The sequence below is a fragment of the Fomitiporia mediterranea genome (assembly GCF_000271605.1).
Source record: "Fomitiporia mediterranea MF3/22 unplaced genomic scaffold FOMMEscaffold_4, whole genome shotgun sequence".
Taxonomy (NCBI): domain Eukaryota; kingdom Fungi; phylum Basidiomycota; class Agaricomycetes; order Hymenochaetales; family Hymenochaetaceae; genus Fomitiporia; species Fomitiporia mediterranea.
The window spans coordinates 4389503-4409873 of record NW_006760389.1 but is presented as its reverse complement, the minus strand read 5'-3'; the positions used below and the strand labels follow the sequence as shown (position 1 = coordinate 4409873).

The 20371-nt window shown below is 34.7% G+C and overlaps 2 protein-coding genes across 2 annotated transcripts; both read right to left on the bottom strand.

The window, feature by feature from the left end:
• Positions 1–14687: 14687 nt before the first annotated feature.
• FmMnP2l (manganese peroxidase 2) lies at positions 14688–16178 on the bottom strand (the record flags this gene model as incomplete). Its single annotated transcript, XM_007265012.1, has 5 exons — positions 15931–16178; positions 15790–15869; positions 15089–15729; positions 14891–15026; positions 14688–14832 (listed from the first exon to the last, which is right to left on the bottom strand). Exons 1-5 carry the CDS (start codon positions 16036–16038, stop codon positions 14688–14690), a joined length of 1110 nt encoding a protein of 369 aa, XP_007265074.1. The 5' UTR covers positions 16039–16178.
• Positions 16179–17791: 1613 nt separating this feature from the next.
• On the bottom strand, positions 17792–18426 carry FOMMEDRAFT_80813 (uncharacterized protein; the record flags this gene model as incomplete). Its single annotated transcript, XM_007265011.1, has 2 exons — positions 17792–18036; positions 18114–18426. 2 exons carry the CDS (start codon positions 18424–18426, stop codon positions 17792–17794), a joined length of 558 nt encoding a protein of 185 aa, XP_007265073.1.
• Between the last annotated feature and the right edge of the window lie 1945 nt (positions 18427–20371).

Sequence of the window (20371 nt, the reverse complement as noted above, 5' to 3'; positions counted from 1 at the left end):
AAAAGTAGATAGTTCTCCTATTTCTTCTGATTCTTTTGATTCTTCTCTTCACACTTCATTCAAGTCTAAATCTGTACAATCCAACTTGTTACTTCTGTGTTTCAAAATCTTAGAATGTTCAGAACACTACTCAGCCCTATTTACTACTCAGTAGTTTGTCTATAGTATTAAGTAGGGATAGTCTCAGCTGAGTTCACAGTTAAGAACATAAGTCTATCCTTATTGAAAGAGAGAGGTTAATAAGGAAATGTTAGTGTATATACTTACCCTCTTAAACAATAAGACTGTACAAGCTGTACATTCTCTTCAGAACAAGTAGTAGTTTATTAGAGAACATTCTAGATACTAGCTCTAGGTCCCTGTCCTCTTAGCTCTCTTCTTAGAATCCTCCCAGATCTGAACAATAACTCTAGTAGACAGTAGATACACTAGTTTGTGTATTAATAAGGCCTTTATATAGAAACACTACCTCTCTACTTAATGTGTTCTACTTTCAATCCTAGTATACAATGTGGACAGAACTCTAAACTAGAATAGTTGAATCACTAAGTTTGTCCAACTACAGATGACTATTTAGGATTATAAGGAAAGTATCAAGTTCAGAGTTACTAACCTTAGAAAGACAGACATTTTTATTAGATTCAAATGGCTTAAGACTTACAACCCTACTATTGACTAGTTAGAGTAGACACTTGTGTTCAATCAGTGTCCTAAGTCTTGTGACTACCTTATACTACTATTCTAAGTAGATACAAACACTTCTAATGTTACTAACAGTTCTAAGGAAGGTGACTAGTTGTTCCTCTTTAACTAGGATAAATATATAGATACATATTCTAGTTAAGACAGAATAGAGTCAATCTAAAGGATGTTTAAGACAGAACCAGTTTAGAACTCTCTTAGAATGACTCTATTCTAGAATGTATATAAACCCAGCCTACTAGATTTTGTCTGAGAGTTCCTTAAAGTCTTTAGTAAAGAGGAATTCAACTAGCTTCCTAAACACTGTCTCTAAGACTATGTAATTGAATTGACCAAGAGTTTCTAACTCAAAGATTGTAAGGTCTACCTACTTAACAGAGACAAGTAGGAGGTACTTAATAAGTTCCTTTAGGAAAATCTTTAGAACAGTTAGATCCAACCCTTAAAGTCTTCTATAGCCTCCCCTTTCTTCTTTGTTAAAAAGAAAGATGAGAAGCTCTACCTAGTTTAGAATTATTGTTGTCTTAATAAGGGTACTGTTAAAAACAAGTACTTACTCCCTCTGATTCAGAAGCTTATTAATAAGACACATACATCCAGGGTTTTTACTAAGTTAGACATTTGATAGGAATACAATAATATTTGGATTTAAGACAGAAATGAGTAGAAGACTATGTTCTAAACTAATTACAGATTGTACAAACTGACTATAATATTCTTTAGACTAACTAACTCACTTACAATGTTCTAGTCATTTATGAATTATATTCTTGTAGATCTGATTAACTCAGAACATGTTAGTATGTATCTGGACAATATTCTGATCTTTACCCAAACAGTTAAGTACTATTACTAACTAATCTGAGTAGTTCTATAACAGCTCTAAGATAATAAACTGTTCCTCTAAAAAGTAAAGTACTCTTTTACACAGGAGTCAGTAGATTATCTAAGCTTTGTAATTAGTGGAGGAGAGGTCTACATAGATCTAGTAAAGGTAACTGTAGTTTGGAACTGGTTATAACCTTAGAACCTGAAACAGGTCTAAGTATTTCTTAGGTTTGTAAACTACTACTAACACTTTATTTAAGACTTTAGTACTATTGCCTAGCCCCTTTACAATCTTACTAGTAAAGATGTTCCTTAGTAATAGAATAATTAGTAGTAGTCTGTGTTTGTGTAAGGATTTGATTTACTAGTTTGTATTTTACTATTACTATATTGCTGATCATGTCAGATCATTGTACAGTAGGACCCACAAGTACATATATTCTCATTGTAGTTAGTTACACTTTCTCCTCATGTATCTACATGTGTATACCCTTATAAAAGACAGTATTGACTGCTAGGTAAAGGGGATTCTTTTCCCCTGACCTCTCACTCAAGTACTAGGTTATCCTAGTCAGTAGTTGAGTGAACTAAGGGTGATTAGAATTCTCTTGTGAGGAACAGTGAGTTTCCTTACATATTTTTGACTGTACCCACCTAGCACTGAAACCCCTTGCTGGATGCTGAGGAACCAAAGGGTCTGATCAACCCTAGGTCTCCCTCATTGTCTAGTACCCATCAGGAATTATTAGTAAGTAAAGTTACAATTTTCGAGTAGAAACAGAGACTACTTACTAGATTGGCCCTCAGTAGGTTCACAATACTTTAGAACACTGTAGAATGCTTCTGGAACACATTATCACATATTAATATAGACTAGTACTGGATACACTAGAGGTTTGTATCAATTGGATGAGTCAAGGACTAGGCATCTGTGACAGCAAAAAGGAACAAACAGGTGTGTATTGAGTTTACAGACAATGGACAACAAGATTACCTATTAAATATTGATTACAATGTGGCCACCAAGCCTCAACTGACAATTCCTAGAGGGTACCCAAGTCCAGATATCAATACTAACATGCTAGGAAGTAAGTCCTTGTCCCTTGTAGGCTGGAGGCAACCTGATGAACCTATACTAGGTAATAAGTCCTTGTCTACACAAGGCTAGAGGCACTCTAATGAACTAGTACATACTAATAATGTAGAACTAAGGCATGTAACTGTACTAGTACATATAGTTAGACAAATACACACTGTAGAGTAGACACTAGCAAGTATTAACACTACTAGGCTCAAAGAAATAGTAAACAAAGGTACAGAGAGTAGAAACACTCAGACAATTGTTCTTAAGGATTCAGACAGTTGAGTTCAGGATGAACAGGCAATTGGATTCAAGGATTTGTCCAATCAAGTACAGAAGGTTGAGTTTGAGGATTCAACTCACCAAGTACAGGCAATTGAGCTTGAGGATTCACTCTATTGATTTCAGGCTACCAAGTTTGAGGATTCACTCAATAGAGGACAGGCAATTTGGTTTGAGGATTCACCAAGTCAATATAGAGAGCTAACAGTGAGCATTAAGGAATTTGCAAGCTAGTACAAGAGTTACATTATACATATAGTTAGTATTAGTGAGAGTGTAGATAAGTATCTAGTAAGTACACTTACTTCAGAACAGAAACACATTAACAACAGTAATGTAGAGGGTAATGAGACACTTAAGACCCTTTTAGACAGTGAAGAAAGCAGCCAGGACTCAGAACACAAGAGTAACAGACAAGGCTAGGAGAGCCAGGCATTAAAACTACAGAGAATTAATAAGGAACAAGACTTCCAGAAGGCAAGTAAGACCTTCAGACACATTACAAGAGCCAGAGCAATTAAGATAGACATAGGACATGTCAGCCCATTCCACAGTTCAATAGACATTGAAGATTTGAATAAGAGAACGTACAAGTTTGATGGAATGTATTAGGAAGAGGAGAAAGCAATTCCTTTATCAAACAAGAGCAGACTCAATAGTATAGTAACAGAAAAGTGTGAAATGCTTCAGGCAGGCTATAGAATGAAAGCCAGACATGCTATAGTACCTACAGACAATAGAGATCAGAACTATTAATCTAAGAGTGTAGAAGAAACACTCAAGAGTCCAGACAAACAATTGCATTTGCAGAAAGCAAAAGGAAAGCACAAAGTAAGAGGAATACACAAAGTGTAAGGAACAGAACAAAAACCAGAACTGCCAGGCATTCAATATGATTGTGAAATCGATTCAGACTATCCAAGCAAAACAGACATTGTATCAACAGAACAGTACTTTGAGGATAGCAAAAGTGAACACATATTAGAACTACAAGGATCAGTACTTGATCTAGAGGGTGAAAATCAAGCATACACTCACAAAATCAAGTGTTTAACCTCATACATGGCAGATATCAACTACACATTGTACAGGAGCAATGTACAGGAGTACTACAATGAATACAACACCCTAGCCAGGTCCAGGAATAAGAGAGAAAGTGAAATACCTGGATATATGTAGTCTTAAATGGAAATACCAAGTTTTTCAGGACATCAGAGTACCCCTTACAAAAATAAAAGGAACAAACAATCCTATAGCAATACTTTGTGATTGAAAGTAGTCCCAGGCAAGGTATACACTAGTGGTATTAGTGAGAACAATATTGATTCAGAGCACAGCAAACTACACAGTTCAAAGCTACATATTGAGTGTAGCAAGCACAAGAATAGCTCAAGCAGTAGTTCAAGAACAAACAATGGACACAGGCATAGTAAAGCACTGAATGATGTTCAGAAAGGTAGATTCACATCAGTAAGACCTTCAGAGAGCCTAGCAAAGAATAGCTATACATACAGAGCAATACAGAGCTCTAGGATACAGAGAAATGGAAATTTCAACTTAGGATCAGACTCAGACAGTAATAATTTGGATTCCTCTTCATCCAATGACAACAATTGAAGTAATGCTTTATTCGAACTGTCAGACATTGATTCGAGTAATACAGAGGCTACTAAGAAGTGTAAGAAACGCTTGAGGAAGAAACAGAATAAAGAACTCCTCAAATTGAAGCATACAATAACATTTTACACTCAAAAGCACAGGCATACAGTGTAGAAAGGATTCTACAAGACTACAGATACACATGGCACATGGAAAGGACTAGGAAACACACATACAACCATTGTTTCAAGGAATCTAAGATGCTACAGGCATAAGGCAATGCATACATAGACACTTCAGAGACACTACTACTAATTCTTAGAGCCACAAATTGAAACAACACTCTTAAGAAATACAGACTGTTTACAGACAACAGGAATGCATACCAGGACATTAGGAAAGGACCTGAGAATGTTAGACAATCAGAATATAACTAGCCAGATAGTATTATGGTTTACAATACAATGCAAATAGTAAACTGTACAAGCAGGACAATCTATCAAGCATTACTAGACTATAAAATACAACTACTCTTGGATACTGAGAAATATTTCAATCTAAACAATTCAGACAGGTATTCTATTAAGTTAGAAGGCTACATCACACATTAGAAGACAGACATTAGTACATTGAGTAAGACAAAGTGCATATACATTGAGAATAAGATGATACCACTTCAGAATAAGCATCAGGCATGGAAATATATCAACAGTAATAGAAAGACACAGACATACACATACACAGTCGATTCTATTCAGTACAGGGAGAGATACAGGATTAGTATTGAGTACTACAAAGGAACTACATCAGTTGACATCAGAACACACATTTCTATCTTCAGGATTGAAGAAACAATCAGTACAGAGCACAATCAAAGTAATTTGCATAGAACAATGTTCTATAAGGTACAATTGGATGTTACACTACAAAACTATTCAGTTCATAACAAAGAATTGTTGGAAAACACCAAAACCAGTTTGGAACACAAGAATATATTGTACAGAACACAGTTTCAGGAGAACATAAGGTATTACATTGTAAAATACACCTTCAGACAACCAGGATTCATTGGAATAGACTCAGGATACTTTATTAGATGTATTGTGGACATTGCAGGCACTCAAATGGATGTGCTAGCACACATATACTTAGGATACATAGTAAGAATCAAGGTATTCAAGCTACAGGATGACAATTACAACCTACAGGATGTAAAACTGTTACAATCTATGTACTACAATGATAGTAAGACACTACTGAGATCAGGAATGGATACACATCATATGGAACAAAGTGCAGAAGTTCAGAGGGCAACTTCAAGTCAGAGAACAGGTTCAGAACCCAGACAATCTGCTCAATCTACTCAATCCACTCAAACAGATTATCATACTGCTTTAAGGGAAAGCAAAGGCAATACACATACAGCCAGCAAATATCAGAGTGATAGTGAATTAGGAATGATTGATCAGACTATTCAAGCATTCAGGCATGATACTTTAATGATACAGAAGGAAACAGAGTATTAGGACACTCTAGGACATCTATTAAACAATGATACAGTTCAATCTACTCTAGGAATGAGTAGTTACAATTAGTTTGACATACAAAAACATGCAGAAGACCTCTCCAAACACTACAAATATGTTCTAGGACAGTACTAGACGTTTTACACTGAAAATGAAGTCATATTTCAATAAGAGGGCAAGAGGCACATGCATTACATTGTATACACACTCTTTGAGCATACAATCATGTTTAAACATACAATTTTCTTACTTGAGATACTATGAAACAATTTTGCAAAGGACTTTACAGTACCAGACAGTATCAGTACTACAGGAAACAGGACACACAACAGGTACACAAGGAAAGAATACATCAGAACAAGGACAAGAACACAGAAAGACAGGAAGTCAGCACTAGAGTGTATTGATCCACACATGGATTTGCCAAATGAACAGAGAATTGGTAGTATACACTCAGGACTTCAGGCAGTGCTACTACACATACAGACAGGACATTTCATTAAGACATACATGGAACAATACAGTATACAGACAGTTACAGTAATCAGGAAAGTAGAGAATACTACTTGGACACATTGTGATAGAACATTACACCATGAGACATTGAAAGTATACTCAGACAATTCAGGAATCGAATCAGTCAACTTACAAAGACACAAACGAGTTGAGACACAAGGAAACAGTATGAGAATACAGTAGGACATTCATTGTACACAGAGATACTGTGTATATAGACACATATCTAGTGATATTAGACTCATACCTTACAATCTTATTGAATTTGAGACAATATTCTCATTCGAAGACAAACATTACACTCTAGGTTACACTCTACAATTAGTATTCAAACATCAGGCTCAACAGGATATTCAGTTTTGCATCACAGTTGGTTATTGCACACAAAAGAGTACACATTTGGACATATTCTACCAATACAAGTACAAGGCACTACATTTGCAGGAACTAGTCTATTGGAAAAATCAAGGACATAGTAGAGGAATTTTGGAATACATCTCTACTATCTATTATTGTATGACTATTCTACAGGAGCAGAGAAACACACAAGGATAGCTAGAAGCTACAATACTAATCCATTCTATTGAGGAAGAAGGCTATAGCTTTGTCAATCAGGGATTTACCTCTGCACTTCCTAAAGACACAAGAGAAGAGAATATTTGCAATTACTACACTACTGGAATTTCCACTTCTGTACATATTAATCTACACTGTATGTCTCAGAGTACCCAAGAGCCAAAACACTATATCTCCCCAGGAACTCTACTGATTCTCTTTGAAAAGTGTTGTATTGATAGTGACAATCCAGAGGCAACTTTCCTACTAATTGACTATACAGTAATAATGACCATGTTTAATTTTATTAACGTTTTATCTAGTTTTACATGGTTTAGAACCATACTACTCACTGTCTAGAACACTACTACTGTCTCAATATACACTGGATCAACTTTGGATCACTTCAGAGAGGCAGTACTACATTATGACAATGTTTCCCATATGTATGAGCAAGTTATTTCTTTATTTACTTGTTACTAATTGTTACTTTAAGTAAGTTTTCCACCTTTTCTACTGATTTTTAGCATTTAGGACTAAATGCTAGAGGGCAAGTGTAAGGATTTGATTTACTGGTTTGTATTTTACTATTACTACATTACTGATTGTGTCAGATCATTGTACAGTAGGACCCACAAGCACATATATTCTTATTGTAGTTAGTTACACTTTCTCCTCATGTATTTATATGTGTATACCCTTATAAAAGACAGTATTGACCACTAGGTAAAGGGGATTCTTTTCCCCTGACCCCTTGCTTGAGTACTAGGTTATCTCAGTCAGTAGTTGAGTAAACTAAGGGCAATTAGAATTCTCTTGTGAGGAACAGTGAGTTTCCTTACAGTTTGAGTCCCTAAAGTAGACTATTACTAGTAAGTCTGTATTAGTAGTTCTAACAGTTGTAGACAAGTTCTAAGTTAAAGCTAACTCTTCTGACTTTGCAAATAGAGTAGTACTGTCCTAGTTCATTAATAGAAAGTAGTGTCTGATAGCATTCTGATTAGAATCCCTCTCTGTAACAGAACAGAACTACCCTATCTATAACAAGGAACTCTTTACAATTGTCTGTTCCTTAGAAGAATAGTATTAATATCTCTTTAGTACTATACAGAAGTTTGAGATTTAAAGTGATCACCTTAATCTCTAATACTTCCAGGTGTCTCAGAAGCTTAACTACTACTAAGCCTACTAGATGTTAGAACTGTAGAACTATAACTTTGTACTAACTTACAAACCTGGAACATAAATGACAAAAACTGATTTACTCTTAAGACAAGTAGACTATAAAAGGGGGAGAATAATAATGAAAATCTTGTTCTCCTAAACAATTCCTGTTTTGTGTCCAAGACAATCTAAGAGATCTGACTTGAATCTAAGGATGTTGATTACTCACATACAGTAAGCTCTAAGACACATACAGGACTAGGTTGTAGTAAAGTAGTTAGAAAAGTAGACTAAGGATTGAGAGAAGGATAAGGATGAATAGGTTTACTAGAAAGGCTAACTGTATGTTCTAAAGGATCAGAAGCTGTAGGAGGACATTATTCAAGCTTATTACAACAATCTGACTGTAGAACATTCAGACTAACACAAAACACAGGAACTTATTACTTAGAACTACTAGTAGTTAGGAATGTAGAGAGAAATCCTAAAGTACATGACTAGTTACAATATGTGCTAACAGACTAAAACCTACTAGACAAGGGTTCAGGCTCTCTTACATCTGTATTAGATCCTAGATCACTCTTAGGAAGAAGTCTTAGTAGACCTGATTAGTGAGCTATCTAAGTCTTAGGATTATAATACTATCTGTATAATTGTCAACTGATTCTCTAAGCAAGTCTATACAGTTCTAACCTGAACAGAACTCACTTCTAAAAGTATAGTGTGTATCTATTAGGATTATGTCTTCTAGTTGTACAGACTCTCTTAGAAGCTCATTTATAATTGTGAACTGTAATTTGAGTCAAAATTCATATAGAACTTATATATACTTCTCAGAATTCAAGGGAACCCTTCTACTACATATTACCTGTAGACTAATAGTCAAACTAAGTGAGTCAATCAGGAGATCAAGCTCTACCTTCAGATGTTTATTAATCATCAGTAATTGGATTAGTCTGAATAGTTAGCTCTAGCAGAATTTGTACACAATAACTAGTAACACTCTGTAACAGGACAGTCCCTATTCTTCCTCAATTATAAGAAACATCTGTATTAGGGGACAGTTCTAAACTAGAACAGTAGTTCTGAATCTGTAACAAACTTTGTAGAACAGATGTACAGAACTAGGGAGGATGTACAAGCTCTTTTAGAGAAGGTAGTACAGGTTATAAAGTAGAACTATAATTGGAAGAGGTCTACAGCTAAGGATTACTAGCCTAGTAACAAGGTTATACTAGAAGCTACTAATCTGACCTTAGATCACTTAATGAAGAAGTTGGATAACAAGTGCTTTAAACCCTTTGTCATTAAAAAGAAGGTTAGTACCTCTGTCTACAAACTCTAACTTCTAACAATATAAAAGTACATACACTCAGTGTTTAATAAGGTTCTGTTGTCTTAGTACTATGATCCTAGTTTTCCTTTACAACAAAGACCTCCTCTACCTCTACCAGAACTTATTAGCTCTAAACTAGAATACAAAGTAGAGTACATAGTAAATACTAAGCTACTATACAGAAAACTCAAATTCCTTGTTTACTAGAAAGGGTACTCAGTTGAGGAGTACACTTGGGAACCTACTAAGAACCTTACTCATACTTTTAAGACAATCTGAGATTTCTATCAGCTTCATCCTAGTACTCTACACAAACTCAGCCTTATAGATTTCCAAGCTCTACTATTCTGACCTATGTTTAAGCTACTGACTGAGTCTAATGTTTACTAATTAGGACAATTAGTTTTAGAGAGAGGGTAATGTTATAATTCTCTACTCTTGTACCTTTAGTTCTAAGGGTTCTACACCCTTCTATACTAGAACTCAGGACTTCTGTCCCTCAGGAGTACTGTCTATAAACTATATGTGTACTAACTCTTACTACTACCCTTCCTTACTTTATTATTCTATTCCTTTGACTACTCCTTTATTCTTTGTTTATTCTATAGTTTTTTACCCTTTATCTATCCCTTCATTCTTTGTACCTTTATCTTTAACCTTCCTTTCTTTCATTCTTTATAGCTTATCATTCTTAGTGACTCATACTTTCTGAGTACTCTTGTATAGTTTAGTATATATAGGCATACAAGATTAGACTAGTCCTGTAGTTTTAATCTTGTTTACTCTAAATAGTCCTGTACTCTTAGACTCACTCTATATACTCTACTCTTGTCTTACTCTCTCTCTCTACCTGTTTTGTAAGTTCTAACTATGTTCTAGTGCTTACATTCTGTATTTCTGTTATGTAAGATAGTTGTAACCTGAGTCCCCTTGTTAAGCCTTTAGGTCCTCTTTATACTGTTACTAACACTATTCTTATCATTTTACAGTCACAACACCTTTTTTCATAGTAAAAAAATGTGTTAAGACTGGAAATAGTATAATATTAGTATAAAAAAATTATACATTATTAATAGAAATATATATAAAAAACTTCAAAAAGTGTTAAGAATTGTACCTTTTTGAAATTTTTATGAATTTATTATTACTCAAATATTAAGAAATGTATCATTTGAAAACTTCTATAATATAATTACTAGTACTAATTATTACTGTACAAACTTTTACATAAAAATAATAAGTAGAATATAAGATAAAAAATCAGTAGTGTTTAAATTGTAATAACAATTGTTACTAACATAACAAATTAGGTCATATAATCTAACCTGTAATATTAGTAATAACTCTCAAGTTTAGTAAACTATTAATTACTATTGTTTTTATAAATATTATTATATATATGATTTGTAATTTTTGTTATACTAAATATACTCAAATACAAAATCTACTATAACTCAACTAATACTTAACCAAATTATATGATCTAAGTTGTAAAAATTATACTTTTAAAGTATCTTTCATATTCTAGAAAAATTAAAGTAAAATGAGCAAAAATTGAGTAAGATATAATACAATATGTGAGTTTTCCTTATATTTTATGTATATAAGTTTTCCTAACCCTAAAACTGATTATATAATACTATAAACTAGTCTAAATAAAGAATATAACTTTATTATTAATTTACATATTGAATTCTAACTAGGATACAGAATATACATATAAGTATAATACATATTTAAGTTTACTAAAATTGAGTATTTTCTTCTAACCTCTTTATACTTAGGAAAAATTCTTTTAAGTATTATTTATATTTGTAAATTTAGTATAAACAAAATATATTAAATATAAGTACTTTTATAAGTTATAGTAAAGTTATATAAGTTAAAAAAGTACTATTAAAGTTATAGTTACTATAGTCTAGTTTTAAACTAGTTTACTCTTTCTTTACCTAAACTATAACTTAAACCTCTTTATACAGTTTAAGTAAAGAAGAAACCTAGACCTAAACCTTTATAAACTATTGTTAGACTAAACCTAAGGTTTAGTTCAGGTCTAGTCTAAATATAATCTAAACTAATAGAACTTATACTTATAATTAACTTAAGAGTGTGTCTTTAATATAAGTAAAGGAGTTTAAGTATTTTATAATAAATAGTATTTAGAATTCTGTACTTTAAACACTTTAACCTTTTTAACACTCTTAATAGTAAATGTTTTAATAAACTTACACTTTCTAACTCTCTTTAGTTTATTACTATTAAGTGAGTCATTCTCTAAGTCTCTTTTTTCTATAGTAATAATTTTTTTATACTTAGAGAATAGAGTATTTTAATAAATGTTATAATATAAGTAACTATTAGTAGTACTACTAGTAAAAGTACTCTTTTATACTTTCTACAAATTAGGTAATAGTAAAACAACATTATTACTTAGAGAATATAGTTATTCTATCTTTAAAGTGTTTTTAAAAGTACTATTTATATAGAAAGTAAGTTTTTCTAAGTTTATAAGTGTAAAAAGAAAGCTTATACAAAAAGAGTATAAATTATAATTTAACCTAGTCTAAATATATAAATTATAATACTATAATACATTTTCCTACAGTTTTATAACTAATTCTACTATATTTTAATACTTACTTCTATTACTTTATATATATATTAAGTAAGGAGTAAATACTCTAAATTATATGTTAATTTAATTAAGTATTCTTATATTAAATTAGAAACATAAGTTCTGAGTCTAGTCTTTAGTTCTTAAGATCTAGTCTAGTCTAGGAAAATGTAGTATTTTCTAGACTCAGAACTAAACCTGTTTTAAACTTAATTAGACTAGACTTATTATAATTTGAACTTTAGGTTTAGTCTTAGAGTTAACCTAAGTTTATTAGATTTAAAACTAAACATTAGTAACTATAATTAAAGTAGTATATAGAATAATGACTTTTTACTTTATTTAGACTAGAAATCCATACTAAGTCTATTAAAACTGTTTAAAACTAGTCTGATTTATTTAGAATGAATTTACAAACATAAATAATATTTAGAAGAATCTTTTCTAAGTATAAAAAGGTTAGAAGAAAATACTTAATTTTAGTAAACTTAAATATGTATTATACTTATATGTATATTCTGTATCCTACTTAGAATTCAATATGTAAATTAATAATAAAGTTGTATTCTTTATTTAGACTAGTTTATAGTATTGTATAATTAGTTTTAAAGTTAGGAAAACTTATATATATAAAATATAAGGAAAACTCACATATTGTATTGTATCTTACTCAATTTTTGCTCATTTTAATTTATTTTTTCTGGAATATGAAAGATACTTTAAAAGTATAATTTTTACAACTTAGATTATATAATTTAGTTAAGTATTAGTTAAGTTATAGTAGATTTTGTATTTGAGTGTATTTAGTGTAACAAAAATTACAAATCACACATGTAACAAAATTTATAAAAACAATAGTAATACTATACAATATACATTATTTTAATTATAATTATAATTATAAGTATTAATACTATATATTTAATATTAAAAATATTAGTAAGGATGAGAAGAATGGCTCTAAGGAGGAGTAACAAATACTGTAGGAAAATAGAGGTTTAAAGAGTAGTAGGACATACTTTTAGACTATAAAATGTATACTTAATTTCTCTTTCATTTCTTATTTTTTTTACTTAAAATTCTAACAGATTATACTTAAGTAAATATAATTAATTATTATAATTTTTTTTGTAATAAAAATTATTAGTTGTTGTATAAATTAAAAAACAAAATGTGCTAATTTAAAGACTAATAGATAATAATATATCCAGACAGGGTTCTTGTCCTAGTAGGGGCTGTATGTTATTAGTAATGTATTAGTGTGTAGCTCTAATTATTATTAATGTATTATAGTTTAATTTTAGCTTTCCCCTAATCTACTAAACTGTATTCATTTTATTATAATGTTCTTACTCTTCTACTAAGAGAGCTTATAAAGGAATATCCAGATATGTTATTCTTATTCATTTGTCTGTTTTTGGACCTGCCAACTAAGACAGTCTAACATGTTAAGAGGATTACTACTAACTTTTGTAAATAATGAGTCAAGTTTTTTTACAGTTATAAGACTGAGGAAGATTCAATTATTAATCAGTTGTATATTACTGAAAAACAGGTATATTTAACACCTTTTAGGCAACATGATTTTGTTTAGACATTTCTTACAAGAATGTACCTTTTGTACACAGTATCTAAACAGGATTCTTTTACTCCTTAAGTTGTTTGGCAACATTTGCTAATAAACTTTTAAGACAGGATTCATAAAAGATAACACTTGGATAATGTGTTTCCAATTCTTTTTGTACTAAACATAACCTATCTGTATGACTCTTTCAACACTAAGGACTTTTATACTGTTAACAAAAGAGTAATTTGTTACTTTTTCCTATTACTTAAACATTGACCACTTTTAAAGTGTAGACTATGTTAGACATTAGATTGAGCCTGATTATACTGTAATAATAGTAAAGTTGTTACAAATGAATAGTGTACTCTGTTATATTGTCAATCTTACAAATAATATTCTTAGAGACTGTAGTATAAATAGGAAAGGAGACCCTCCATTCTCTTTCTGCTTCCAAACCTAATGATGCAGAAACCATTCTCTGTCCTGTAAGGCAGTACAAATCATATTGAGCTCGGCGAGAGAAAAAACTTCCTTCGTTCCGAGAGGAACGAAGACTACACAGCTATCGTACTGTGAAGCTATTCGAAAGTTCAGTCCACTGTCGTAATTGGCTGGTACACAGGTACAAAGCATGCAACCTTTAAACACACAGCAAGTTCGCCCTAATTTTCTTAATTCAGTGGTGCCAGCGGCAGATATTCGTCTTATAAACTCACAACCCCTAGACCAAATTATGTATAGCTACTTAGATAACACATCACGCAACTTTTGAGGCACAAAAATATCGAAAAATCGGTATGAATATTCGAGTAATACACTTGTCCCACAACATATTCTGACTAATTACATACTTTACAGAACCAATTGACGATAAATAGAACAAGGACATCAACACGAAGGCATGGCAGTGACGTTATTTAAGACGGGCAATCGTCGAGGTTAAGGTCACCGTCAGGGCAAGCTGGAATCTGAGTCGCTTGTCCACCGGTAGCCGCCAACGACGGGAAGGGCGTCTCTGCGCAAGCCTGTTGGACGTCGTCTGGGCTCGTACCCGCAGGGAAGCTGAAACCAGAAATATGTCAGAGACCGCACAATTCTAAGGTAGAAACCAAATGCTCACGTTGCGGCAGAGCTGACTGGTGCAATCGGGCTCGGGATAAGCTCAGAGCAGTCAATGAGTTGATTGCGGTTGTGTCCAACAATAGCCAGCTTAGCCATGGCCGACTGGAAGTTCTGCATCATCAATTGCTGGTTTGCTATAGAAAACATCAGCAACTGTTTCAGGTCGACAGAGAGATTATCAAACACTGCTACTTACCAACCATTGATTGCCACTCGCAGGCCGTGCGGGAGTCGCGAGCGAGAACAAAGTCAGACTGGAGGCGCATCTCTCCAGACTGAGGAAGCGGTGAGTCGACCTCTGCGCCATCAGTGTTGTTCACGCCGAACGGGATGCCGTTACCCTGGAGCAGGACCTCGAGGAAAATTTGCGGGTCGAACGTGAAGGGAGTAGTGTCGAACGGAACAGCCTCGTGACCAGGGACCAGGGTGTCAGAACGCGCAATCGTGTGGCTCACAAGCAAGTGAATCGTCTCTGCATCACTGAAGCCGCCATCCTCCATACGCGAGAGGATCAAGTCGGCAGGGCTCTGAGGTAGAGGAACGGATCCCGGGTCCACTGGGAACGTCGCATTCGGTCTACCCGCGAGGAATTCCAACCTAGGCGCGCCGGGGCAGTTCGTGATGCCGAGCGCACCAGCGAACTGGATCAAATCACCAGCAGTCACATTGTGGCGCGTGAGGAACGGTGCAATTGCATGGACCGGATCATCGATACCAGCATTGGCTGGATCAGCGAGTTCGGTGTCGGAGAACAAGATGATTGAACCATCGGCACCCGTTCCCTTGAACGCACCAGACCCGGAGAAGCCAATAGCGTCGTGGAAGGTGAGACGGAGGCTGGCGCAAAGTGGAAGATCAAGGTCAGATCCAATTGACGTACAATCGAACTTTACTTACGATTCGTGGACATCCTCGCCGCACTCACCCTCAAAGAGATTGTTCTGAAGATCATCCCTGAGGGCAAAGAATGCACAGCACTGAGAAGATAACGACGTTAGCATGAAAGTCCTGCCGAGGGTAGCAAGGAGACTGGCATACAGCCTCATTCGTCGCCGTGTTTACGCCATCGGGGCAGGTGACACGCTTGTAGTTGGCGGCAGCAACAGACGTGGCTAGTGCAATAGTGGCGATAGCGAGCTTGAGCATTGTAAGTTCACAGCTAGAAGGAGGCAGGGTAGTGCAACGGACAAGAGACACTCAGAGGAGTCTGAAGAATTGGGCAACGTCTCTAGGGGCATTTTATAGACGCGCCCGCTCTTACAGAGTGCTTCAAAGATATCACAGACTCTCAGAGGAGCGCCAAAGGATCCTAAAAACACACCTCAAACAGACTATGTTGCAAGAGTGGTTCTCATCGGTGAGACCGACAGATGATGCCATTTCGACCAGTCAGAGTGCGCATAAAGCGTAAGACAGAGCATTATCAACCGATGAGCGGGAATCCGAGGCACCGAGAGAACGGGATAGAGCAGAAGGTGAGACGCAGACATGTGTTTCCGTGGGTGCTATCGGACTCGCATTGATACAGCAACACGGAGAACTAAAGTAGACACAGTGGCCGGCCAATGATGCGCGAAACAATCAGAACCGCAGCGTCGTATAGAGCGCAGCCGTGGAGAACGAGCGAGAACACCGACCCGAAGACAAGGACTCGGAGGATGCGTGAGCTAGAGACGGTTGCCGAGTGGTGATGTCCGAAGCTCACAGGCGATGGTCGTTGCTAAAAACGAACACGGCGGCGCCGATCATAACATACAAGAAACATAGCATGCTCGGCACGTGCCTTACCCTTTCCCAAGCGTTGAAATCCTTCGAATGCAATTGCACAAGGGCACAAAATGAAATTTAATTTCTGGGCTTCGAATCTCATCACTAAAAATTTTCGGCTCCGTCGATGCACAACTTATGCCGTGTAGTCAGAAAGCGTTAGTACAACATATGCCTAATGCCGTTAAATGCGCTGTGAACTCCCAAAGCTTGATATTCTTATGTGCCTCAAGTAACAAGCACTAGAGCTACATCATTTACGTTTCTTCAGCAGGACTAGTGTACAAAGGAATGTATATTGCAAGGTAAGCCAAGCATATCAACGCTTGCTGGTTGTATATATAACGCTTATGTTTAGCGATTCTGAATAGCAAATGTAAGATTGAGTTTCATAGGAAGGTACTTTTCAGTTATGAAGGAAAGTAAAATATTCTTTGTGAGCCAATGCTCATGTCGGTCTGCATGTTTTTAGCCCAACATAAATATGCAGCATACTAGTAACTAGTTACTAGAGTGAGAGGGAGTCTAAGGCACAAACAGTAATCACACTTCTTGGTTCCTGGATGACTACTATCAGAGGCTTTACGGACTTAATGTCGATGTTATATCTTGTGGTTCCTGTGAGAGCGGAAGTGTGTCATCGTTCATTCAGTTTTTTTTTGTTCACAGAAGCACTAGAATGCTGATTAAATTAACGTACTACTGCACAGATCCCGGGTGGCTAGAAAGTTTTGTACACACATAATATTAATGGAACTTACGAATGAGGTATCACAATAATAAACGATGGTAATACACCTTTAGGCCTGAGATTTCCAGACCTAAAGCAGTTGATTACTAGATTTGAGAGCTGCATCAGTTGCGTATCCATCTACGTTTTCTGCACGCTCATGCAAAATGCCTTGGGGCTGAAAGCTGCCGTCTGTTTTTCGTTTCTTAAATCCGTCTCGTGAACGTGTTTCCTGCCGGATCCTCTCACACCTCTAGCAATAGTCTGGTCTGCACTTCTGGCCGACGAGTAAAAATACCATAAGAATTGTAGATATGCTCACGGTGGTCGCGGATTATCAGACCGACTCAGTGATTGCTCCTAAATGTGCTTCCCATAGGCTAGACAGCTGAAGAGGGTTTATTATAGACGTGCACATGCTTGCTTAATCTCATCTACTACAGTGCAGAACCTTGCCTCGCCCTGGGCATCCATGATATCACAGTCCCACCACTCGACTGGTGCAGTGTCAGTCACAATGTTAGGGTTACGAGGAGTGATGCGTGGTGGGATCATTGGAGCCTCTGTATTAGTGGTGTCGACATGATAAAAGCAGAGTTGCGTTCCTATAGCACTGACTGCATGAAGAGTTGATATTGGACATTCAGCTTGTTATTTAGCAAAGCATAGGTTGTGTTTGAATTATTACAGGAAATTACTAAGTACAGGAGGACTCGGAACTTACCACTCAAATTTCCTAAACGCTCCCTGATCTGCTCATCAGCTGTCTGACGTCTTGAAATATATTGAATATCCGCTGGCTTCTTTAGCTCCACGATGAAGACAGGACGGCTCTCAAATAATACTTCGAAAGTCACAACCCAATTGGGAGCTTGTCGAATGCTGGATTGATGAATTGTGGGACAACAGTGAAGTCGGAGCCTGAGTGCAGGGAAAAGGTAGTAGAGAAGCTTGTTGTATGGCCCATAAAAGTCACTTTCATTAGGATTCTGGGGAACGGTTTGAAATTGGCGAATGACTTTCTCTGGCCAAGCCATAGTTCTTGTAAGTTGTGGATCAAGTTAGGGACTGACACAGTACCGTCACCGCGCAACACGGATAACACTATCCGCGGTTTATATTCCCACAGTTACTATGTAAATGTTCTGCACAATACTGTTACTGTAAATACATGTATTACCTTTTTTTCTTTTCTTTTTTTCTTTTACTGTTACTTAATACAACATGCAATTTTTACAAGAAACCAATTATGTACTACTGAATACAGGTATTAGTAGGTTATATCAACAAAAGAATACAAGAAAGAAATATAAATAATGTGAAAATTCATCTAATTTTTTTTTGGTAATAATTAAGCATAAGTTAAAAGGTATTATTCCCAGAAATCTTTCCCTTAATAATAATAATAATAGTATCTTGAATGTTAGAAAACATAGAATTATTGTAAGTTTGTAAGTTTATATTTTTCAAATAGCTTCAAATGGACACTTTAATCATTCAATTTGAGTAAGATTTTACTAAGATATAGTAAAAATATATAGTTTTTTATATTTTTTCACTGTTTGAATTTTCATTGTCTTAAAACTAGACATATAGGCTTGGATAACTGCTTATTATAGACAGATATATTAGTACTTAATTTACATACTAAATTTGTTGTGAATTACTTGTTCATTCTACTTTACTTTGAGAGAGTTAAAATGTATAAAACTAGCTATTTTTTCCTAGTTCCTTCTATACTTAATAATTTTTTTCAAGCTCAAACTGTATTCCTAAATTAAATATAAATATAATAGAGTATCTTACAAAAGAGTTCATGTTCATATAATAAGAGTTGAGCTTGAGTATATATTTGTATATTACAATATAAGATCTTAGCAACCAAAAGCTTACTAATACATATTTAGCCAATCAGAAAAGGGTTTAATTTAGCTAAGCAAGACAAAGAAAGGACTAAAGTTAAATCAGAAAGCTTACACCTGTATGTATACTTGAAAAACACTAGGGTTTACATTATTTGTTTACTTATAAGACTTATGTTTAGTAATTGCTAGTAAAATACAAGGTTGGTTTCTACAGATAGTAACCTTTTCAACTCTAAAGGAAGGAAGTACAGTCAATAATCTTATAATGAATATGGTAGTAAGGAATATATCTTATAAGGAATAATTTTTCCTAGCAACAGACTCAGTACACAGTAAATTATTCCAAATATTTGCTATAGAATAACAAATAGAAAATTTTCGGATTATTCCTTAGTAGATGTCATTTGTATACCAAAAATTGATTAGCTTGTACACTAAATGAGACTAAATTGTTTACAAATTGAAGCAAAAAGTCTAACAGTTCTATAGAACATGGGAAATAAGCTTTATTAATGCCTAAAGGAGTAAAGAATCTTAAGATATAGTACTGTCAGGAACAAGTTACAGAGCTGAAGAAAAAATGCAACACATACCTATACTAAGAATAGTAAAGACAACAAACCTGTTATTAAAGTGCTATCACCTCTTGAAGGAATTCAGATGTGTGATACAATGACCAATCTTTCTATTACACACTGTGAAGCAGCCAGTATACCACTCCTTCAGTTTCAGCATCATCTTTGTCTCATGCATGGATACCTTGTTTGACTCAACCAGTCTGTGCAAAAGCAGACAACACTTGATACATTCTTCAAATCCAATGTAAGTATTTGATAATATGTTTTCTTCTGTCTTCCTATAACTTGATGCTTTGTCTGCAGAGGTAAAGAATAGCTTTAGCAGAGGCCAAGGGTAGTACTTAAAGGTGTAGATATGTAGTGGTGGAAATCAGTCATAATTATTAAGTAATACACGTGGTTGAATATGTCACATTATGTCACAAAACGTGACAACTCAGTACAGAATAAATCTATTAAGGAATAAAATATATGTGAAACCAATGTATTTGTTATGAGATTATTGACTGTAATAGTATTCTTGTTAAGAGGGAGAACTT